A 9,578-nucleotide genomic window follows, 5' to 3' on the forward strand; every position below is an offset into this window, starting at 1 on the left:
GATCTTGGCACACTGCAACCTCCATCTCCTCGGTTCAAGCGATTCTTCAGCCTTAGCCTCTGGAGTAGCTGGGATTATAGGTAACCGCTACCATGCCCGACTAATGTTTGCATTTTCAATAGAGATGGGGCTTCACTATGGTGGCCAGGCTGGTCTGGAACTCTTGACCTCAGGCTCCCAAAGTGCTGGGACTATAGGCGTGAGACACCACACACAGCCTATCCTCTTATTCTTTTAAGTTATTCGTAAGGTGAGTGAACAATATTAAAAAATGGTAAAATGGGGCTGGGCGTGGTGGCTCATGCCTGTAAACCCAGCATTTTGGGAGGCTGAGGCAGGTGGATCACGAGGTCAGGAGATCGAGACCATCCTGGCCAACACGGTGAAACTCCATCTCTATTAAAATACAAAAATTAGCCGGGCACAGTGGTGCACACCTGTAGCAGCAACTTGGGAGGCTAAGGCAGGGGAATCGCTTGAACCCAGGAGGCAGAGGTTGCAGTGAGCTGAGATTGCACCATTACACTCTAGCCTGGCAACAGAGTGAGACCCTGTCTCAAGAGAAAAAAAAAATATATATATACATCTATATATAATGTTGAAACAATTAGGCACAGCTGTGAGGAGTATAAAGGTGTTTGTTTTATTAAAGGTGTTTGCATATATCCTGTAGCACGTGTGTACTGCATATATATACTGGGGGCGTGTATATATATATATATATATATTCTATATGTAATATATATCCTCTTATGTATATATTTCATAAAGACAAAATTTCAGTGGCTCTAGGTTCCCAAAGAAATTAATCTAAGAAACTTCTTTTCGCTTAAGTATAAATAGCAATTCTCAACATATCTTCATCTACAATTATCAAGGAAAATAAGTTTCTTACCTCATATTCTATAAACGGATCTGGAGAATCATCGGTACAATGAATAAACCTTTGGAGGAAGAAAAGGCAATTGAATCTTTTTGTTACTTGTGTCAGTTTATGCACACACATAACTTATATTTAACATGAGAGTAACATTTTACTAAAAGCATCCAGAAACAGGAAACTAATTCAAATTTGAAGAACATTTATTATGCCGCATTCGACTCTATGCATTAGCCTAGGCACCCAGAGATATTAACTAATTTAAGCCTCAAAACAATGTTATGAGCAAGACTGTACTTTGCTGAATAATTTCTTCAGTTGGCCCAGTATTTGGTAGCACAACAGGATGACTATAGTCAACAATTTAATTGTACATTTAAAAAATAACTAGAGAGTGTAACTGGATCGTTTACAACACAAAGGATAAATGTTTGAGTGGAAGAGATACCCCATGTTACGTGATGTAATAATTATGCATGGCCTGTTTGTATCAAAACATGTCACGTGCTCCAGGACAGGCGCAGTAGCTCATGCCTATAATCTTAGCACTTTGGGAGGCCAAGACAGGGGGATCACTTGAGGTCAGGAGTTTGACACCAGCCTGGCCAACATGGTGAAAACCTGTCTCTACCAAAAATATAAAAATCAGCTGGCTGTGGTGGTGGACGTCTGTAATCCCAACTATTTGGGAGGCTGAGACAGGGGAACCGTTTGAATCTGGGAGATGAAGGTTGCAGTGAGCTGAGATCACGCCACTGCACTCCAGCCTATGCAACACAGCAAGACTTCATCACAAAAAACAAACAACAAAAAACACCCATCTCATGTACCCCATGAATATATACACCTACTGTGGACCCACAAAAATTAAAATAAAAATGTTCTGAGCTATTATAACCAAAGAGACAGTATAATCTCCATTTTTCTGTCAAAAGGCAAAGAAATTAATACCAGAAAAGCCTAAATTTAGTGGCCACACCAAGACTCAAACTGTCTAACCCCTGATTCTCAACAAGGGCAGGAAGGCACTGTCATTGTACATGTTTTTGTCGTGGGCATCTTAGAGTGAAGCCAGCAGCTTACTTCTCCCTCAACATAACATCGGCCATGTAAAGCCACAGTTAATCGAATCCTTCCCACACATGCCCGTTTAAAACTCGGATAGATCCATTCAACCCTCCATTAAGTATACTGCTTCTTCCTCTAAAAATCCTGTTTCATGGCCGGGCTTGGTGGCTCATGCCTGTAATCCCAGCACTTTGGGAGGCTGAGGCAGGTGGATCACGAGGTCAGAAGTTCAAGACCAACCCGGCCAAGACAGTGAAACCCTGTCACTACTAAAAAGACAAAAAAAATTAGCCAGGTGTGGTGGTGCGCACCTGTAATCCCAGCTACTCGGGAAGCTGAGGCAGAGAATTGCTTGAATCTGGGAGGTGGAAGTTGCAATGAGCCAAGATCAAGCCACTGCACTCCAGCCTGTGTGAGAGAGTGAGACTCANAAAAAAAAAAAAAAAAAAAAAAAAAAGACTGGCAGAGAAAGCTAAAAAGCAGACACAGAGTTTTCAAAACACTGGAGAAAAAAAAACTCTGACAGCACCAAGGAAGAACTGATTCGCTGACTGCTGTGTGTGGGAGGGAGGAGTAGTCAAGACGGGGTCCAAATTTAAAACACACAGAACGTGCTAAGGTAGAGAGGGCAGTGAAGATCTCAGCCAGGGCACTTGGAGTTCATTATACACAGTGGGGAGCCCTCCCAGGTTGCCATCCTTCCCCTAAACTGTCCAACATTGTGCCAGGGCAATTTGAGAGCATTCCTACAAAGGTGGACACTAGATTACACAGAAACAAGAAATGAATGGGAGGTGAGGAGACAGAAATACACACTTCAGAGAAGCTTGACAGGAAGGGCAGGACAGGGGGAAGACATCCAGAGGAAAAGAGATGTTTAGGTGACTATATCTAGTTTTCATTTTTTTAATCTTTAAGAATGGCATGATCGAATGTCATGAAGATGCGAGGTGGAGGAGGTTGCCGTGAGCTGAGGTCGTGCCACTGCACTCTAGCCTGAGGACAGAGCAAGACTCTGCCAAAAAAAAAAAAAAAAAAGAATGACATGAATCAGCAGAGAGGGTATGACAATATGGGAGAGAAAAGAAAATGAGATGGGCCAGGCACGATGGCTCATGCCTATAATCCCAGCACTTAGGGAAGCCAAGGTGGGCAGATCACCGGGGGTCAGAGCTCGAGACCAGCCTGGCCAACATGGCGAAACCCATCTACTAAAAATACAAAAACTAGCCATATGTCATGGCATACATCTGCAATCCCAGCTTCTCGGGAGGCTGAGACAGCAGAATCGCTTGAACTGGGGAGGCAGAGGTTGCAGTGAGCCAAGATGGCACCACTGCACTCCAGCCTGGGTGACAAGAGTAAGACTCTGTCTCAATAAAAAAATAAGAAAGGGAAAAAAAAGAAAACGAGATGGCTTATACATGGTACATAACTTGTAGCATTAACTTGTAATATATAACTTGCAGTCAAGAGTCTTTTTAAAATACATACAAACAAAAAAACTTTTAAAGATGGCTTAAGCCATTTACAATCACAACTGAGTTTGATGACTCTTAATTTCCCTGAATATGTGATTGAGATGGAATTCTCTGCAATCAGTTATGACTGATACTACAAACAACAACAACTTTAACTTACTAGATTGGCTGAAATCCTGAGAACACAGAATTTCCATTACCACTACAATTGGGCACTGACTAATACAAGATGCATTGCCGAGAAAAGCAAATATAAGGTGTTTTTTTAAAAAAGCCAGTGAGTTTTTTCTATATTACTGGGATTTATTGAACATTTATTATGTGCCACGGACTGTATGAAGTATTTTACATTTGCCAACTCATTTAATCCTTGCCATATCCTATGACAAAGTGCTACTGTTATCCACGTTTATCACATAAAAATACCAAGGCTCAGAAAGGTGGGATAAAAAACGCGGGAGAGAAAGAGTGCACTAAACCCCATGCCGCACCATTTCTTTCAAGAATTAAGATTCTAGAGCTTTTGTTTTGTTGTTTTTTGAGACGGAGTCTTGTTCTGTCCAGCCCAGGCTAGAGTGCGGTGGAGGTGATCTCGGCACACCGCAACCTCTGCCTCCCTGGTTCAAGCAATTCTCCCGCCTCAGTCTCCCAAGTGGCTGGGATTACAGGCGCCCACCACCACGCCTGGTAATTTTTTTCTATTTTTAGGAGAGACGAAATTTCACCATATTGGTCAGGCTGGTCATGAACTACTGACCTCAGGTGATCCGCCTGCCTCGGCCTCCCAAAGTGCTGGGATTACAGACGTGAACCACTGGGCCCGGCCTCTAGAGCTGTTTTGTTTTCTCTTTTGAGGCAGGGTCTATCACCTAGGCTGCAGTGTGGTGGCGTGATCTTGGTTCACGGCAATATCCACCTCCCTGAATCAAGTGATCCTCTCACCCCAGCCTCCCAAGTAAGTAGGACTATAGGTGCATGCCACCATGCTTTTTGAGGTTACAGTGAGCTATGATCACACCATTTAAATTTTTTGTAGAGATAAGGTCTCACTACATTGCCCAGGTTGGTCTTGAACCCATGGGCTCAAGCGATCCACCCACCTTGTCCTCCCAAAGTACTGGGATTGTTACAGGAGTGAGCCACAACATCCAGCCCCAGGCTGCTATTAAGGCTCTCAGATTAAGTTAAAGCACAAAACAGAACAACACCACAATACCAGCAAGACTCTAGGCTCAAGCAGTGTTACCGTCAAAAAAGTGAAGAAAATAGCTCTCAGTTACAAAATCCTATTTAGATAAGATGGATCTTCCAAAATACCAGTGTGGAAAATATCTGGTTTTACACATTCAAGCACAAACTGGTGTGTCCTAAGACCTAGATTTTCTCTGAAAAGCAAAAATCCCTCACTTCAAAATCAAACTAACTCAATGGTATATTATCTTGAGGAGTAATAATCTAAAACTAGAAAACTAGCTTTCAATTTATGAAAAATTATTCCAACAAAAATTAATCAGTTATTTTATGTTAATAAAAATTAAGGACTGAGCACAGTGGCTCACACCTGTAATCCCAACACTTTGAAAGGCTGAGATGGGAAGACTGCCTAAAGCCAGGAGTTTGAGACCAGCCTTGGCAACAAAGCAAGATCCTGCCTCTACAAAAAATATAAAAATTAGCCAGCTTGGAGGCTCATGCCTATAATCCCAGCTACTCAGGAGGCTGAGGCGGGAGGATCGCTTGAGCCCAGGAGTTTGAGGTTGCAGTGAGCTATGATCACATCATTGCACTCCAGCCCAGAGTAAGGCCCTGTCTCAAAAATTAAGGTCATGAGCTGTCAAGTTAATAAAAACTAACTACTTTTATCCTTTTTAAAAACTGCCCTTTCACCCCCAAGGATCATCACATTGATAAGTCCTACATATATCTAGAGATTTCCACTACACATTTTCTATCATTTAAGAAAATTATTTTTGGGCTGGGTGCAGTGGCTCACATCTGCAATCCCAGCACTTTGGGAGGCTGAGGTGGGTGACTAGGTCAGGAGTTTGAGACCAGTCTGGCCAACATGGTGAAACCCCGTTTTTACTAAAAATACAAAAATTAGCTGGGCGTGGCAGCACACGCCTATAAGTCTGGCTACTTGGGAGGCTGAGGCACCAGAATCCCTCGAACCCAGGACTAAGAGGTTGCAGTGATCCAAGATTGCAACACTGTACTCCGGCCTAGGCTCATAAAGGAAAAAAAAGAGAAAGAAAACTATTTTTGTACACATATCCAGCATAGAGACGAGTGAAATATTTTAGATTAGGTAACCTATATGAAGGAGAAAATGGATATAAGAGAACAATAGACCAGAGGTTAAAAAATCAGAATCAGGACCTTGGGCCCTGTACTAGTATTTTACCATCTTAGAAAAAAGTCAATTACCTTTTAGGGCTGGCTCTTAGTTGCCTCAGCAGTAAACAGCAGACAGTATTAGATGATTTCTTTTTTTTTTTTTTAAGAGATGGCATTTCACCGTGTTGGCCAGGCTGGTTTTGAACTCCTGACCTCAGGTGATCGGCCCACCTCAGCCTCCCAAAGTGCTGGGATTATAGGCATGAGCCACTGTACCAGGCTGGTATTAAATGATTTCTAAAGTTCTTTATGCAACCAAATTTGTAGATAACTTGTCAGGCCCCCTTTTTCTTCCCTGTCTTTGTATTCAGTTAACTACTTACTGCATGCTGAACCTCAGGGTATGTCAGAGCTTCTAGAACACAGGTTTGAAAATGAGAGTGCGGAATGAGACGATTTTTCAAAACACTTCCCCAGAGATTCCCAACCGAAGTGTCTAAGTCAGGGACCAGACACATGTTTTAGAAAGGGTGATTCCCACAAGGTCAGGAATTCAAGATCATCCTGGTCAACATGGTGAAATCCCGTCTCTATTAAAAATTTTAAAAAATTAACTGGGTGCAGCGGCGCATGCCTGTAATCCCAGCTACTCGGGAAACTGAGGCAGAATTGCTTGAACCCTGGAGGCGGAGAGCCAAGATAGTGCCACTGCACTTCAGCCTGGGCAACAGAGTGAGACTCCATCTCAAAAAAAAAAAAAAAAAAGGAAGGATGATTCCGAAGAAGAGCTGCAGTTCAAACTCTGTAAGAGGTTCTTGAGAAGAGGGCCAGGAAATGCCTGTCTGCCAACTACAGCCCTCAGTATTGAGTTTGCATCATTCTCAGGGAAAGGAAAAAATGGGGAAAAGGGAGGAAGTATCAAACTGGAATGGCTCAGACCAAGCACGGCCTTCAGAGCCACGGCTACAGCTGGAAAACTCAGTGTGGCTACCCTAAATCCCACCAAGGTCCCTGCGGCACTGAGTACGTTTCCCACCATGAAAAGGTGGCCACTCTGTGTGAAATCTCTGGAATCTGGGGCTAAGATGGATCTGAAGAAATCAGTATCTCCTTGATCATCTCTGTTAATAGTTCTACATAGCAACATTTCCTACACTGCAAAAGATTCCTTAGCCTTCCCCCGCCCAGTTTAAAAGCCTAAATATTTTCATTAGTAAATAATGCTAATTAAGAATTCTACTATAAAACTTCATTTTATCCTTAAAACATTTTTCCTTAACTCCTTTTAAATTCCAAATGAAAATGTGTTAAAAATCCAGACAGTTGACAGGGTGCAGTGGCTCACACCTGTAATCCCAGCACTTTGGGAGGCCAAGGTGGGCAGATCACAAGGTCAGGAGATCAAGATCATCCTGGCCAACATGGTGAAACCCTGTCTCTACTAAGACTATAAAAATTAGCTGGGTGTGGTGGCACACACCTATACTCCCAGCTACTCGGGAGACTGAGGCAGGAGAATCGCTTGACCTGGGGGGCAAAGGTTGCAGTGAGCCGAGATCATGTCACTGCATTCTAGTCTGGTGACACAGTGAGAATCCATCTCAAAAAAAAAAAAAAAAAAAAAATCCATACAGTTATTATGAGGGCTAAAAAAGTGTGTGCTAAAAGAATTTTTCATAAATAAGAAAAATGTTTAAAATACGGTATATGTTTAAATTATGAAAATAACCATACACAGTACATCTCATTTTTTAAAACAAATCTATATATGGGAAAACAACACAATGATAGGTATCAAAATGTTAACAATGGTTCTTTTTTGTTTTTGAGACAAAATCTCACTCTGTCGCCCAGGCTGGAGCACAGTGGCACGATCTCAGCTCATTGCAACCTCTGCCTCCGGGATACAAGCAATTCTCATGTCCCAGCCACCTGAGTAGCTGAGACTACAGACATGCGCCACCATGGCTGGCTAATTTTTGTAATTTTAGTAGAGACAGGGCTTCGTCATGTTGGCCAGGCTGGTCTTGAACACCTGGCCTCAAGTGATCCACTTACCTTGGCCTCCCAAAGTGCTGGGATTACAGTTGTGAGCCACTGTGCCCCACCGACAACGATTCTTTTTATAGCAGTGACTGTTAATTTTTTCTACTGTTTATCTATATTTCTAACATTGTATTTATAGTGAATACACATTACTTTTATTATATTATTATTTTTGAGACAGGGTCTCACTCTGTTGCCCAGGCTGGAGTGCAGTGGCACAATTCACTTTTATTTTGACTTTCAATTTTAAGGAATTAGAAAATACATAAAGTACAAAGTACACATGTATTGCTTTTATAATGTAAGTCAATTTAAGTTTACTTTAAAACTTAGCATTTTAGCTTCCAACCAACCAGCAGTTTATCATAAAACTGAAATAATTTCCTATCTTTTTTCAATTTAAGTGTATCTAAAAGATACAAGGAAAACAAGAAGAAAAATAACAAAGGATTAGAGTAATCAAAATAATACGGCATTACTTTAATGGTTAATGTAATATAGAACTACTATCATTTTTGTTTTGGAAATGTGATTTTTAACCATGTGGTTACGTTTTTTATAAATCTGATAATGAGGACAGTTTCTTATTAATATATTATCTGATAATGAGGACAGTTTCTTATTAATATATTATTTTATAAAGAACAAGGTAGATTAAGGTTATATGTTTACCGTTTTAAAAATACTAAAGGAAAACCAAAAGGAACAATTCTAAAACATGGGTCTTCATTACCCAATTTTTATAAAGTCTTCTTACGTTCTTACAAATATTGATTTCAACCCTTAGTTAATCCTCTTATTGCTACTTTAAAACAGATGTACATTTATTTTTTATTATTTTTTTTAGAGATGGTGTTTCACCATGTTGGTCAGGCTGTTCTCGAACTCCTAACCTCAAGTGATCCACCCACCTCAGCTTCCCAAAATGCTGGGATTACAGGCGTGAGCCACTGTGCCCAGCCAGCTTTCTAAAACATATGTGGTATAGAAGATTGTTATATAAGACACTTTCTTATTGAAATGATTTAACCAGATGGCCAAGTATCTTCCTTGAAAAGAAAGTGCCAAGCCATCTAGCTAAGACTAAATAGAAAAGTCAACAATGACATTTTCAGGAGCACAGCTGAAATACTGAAAAGAATGTTGTGTGTGAATACTGAAATTCCATTTAGATTCTTGAGAAAGTAGGTTTTGTTTAAACAACAACAACAACAAACTCCTAAAATGTTTTTCCTGGGTTAGTATCTTACATTCATTTGGAAGATTTCTTTAACTGAGATTTTCAATCAAGTACCCACAGAAAATGGTATTAAACCAAAGTCACTAATTTGTAGTCTACGTTGAAAGGAGGCTCTTACGTTGAATTCAAGCTGATAATTCTTGGCAGAATAATTACAGTTCCTCTAGCTAGCTATGAAAATTCTAAAATAAACACAAATGTAATTAAATAATAAATGTTACATCATTTACAATGTAAGTGGTAAACTAAAAGGATTCTCAGGTATAATAATAGCAAAGATTTTATTCTGAAGAAAAAAAGCAAAATCCCAAAGGCCCACTGTGATGAAAGCTACTATGAAATGATGCCAGCATATTTTCACTACACTTTAAAATTAGCCAGTTAACAGGAATTTTGGAAAGCAATGTTACAGACACAAAATTTTAGAAAGGAAAGAAAAAAAGAAAAAAGAAAAGAAAACAAATTCTATCCCCAAAATAGTACTGATGACTAATTGGAATGTAATTTTTTTTTTTTTTTTTTTTTT

The 9,578-nt window shown here is 40.4% G+C and overlaps 1 protein-coding gene across 2 annotated transcripts in view; it reads right to left on the reverse strand.

Annotated features, from left to right (window-relative positions):
- The window catches only part of CDC123 (cell division cycle 123), a 49,873-nt gene that overhangs the window by 19,561 nt on the left and 20,734 nt on the right, over positions 1-9,578 (reverse strand). For both annotated transcript variants that reach the window (XM_017529863.2, XM_017529864.2), the window contains one exon: positions 896-944. In XM_017529863.2, the coding sequence (XP_017385352.1) occupies positions 896-944 (49 nt within the window). The remainder of the gene's footprint in view (positions 1-895; positions 945-9,578) is intronic.

The sequence above is a fragment of the Cebus imitator genome, unplaced genomic scaffold (assembly GCF_001604975.1).
Source record: "Cebus imitator isolate Cc_AM_T3 unplaced genomic scaffold, Cebus_imitator-1.0 Scaffold61, whole genome shotgun sequence".
In the NCBI taxonomy this organism is placed as follows: Eukaryota; Metazoa; Chordata; class Mammalia; order Primates; family Cebidae; genus Cebus; species Cebus imitator.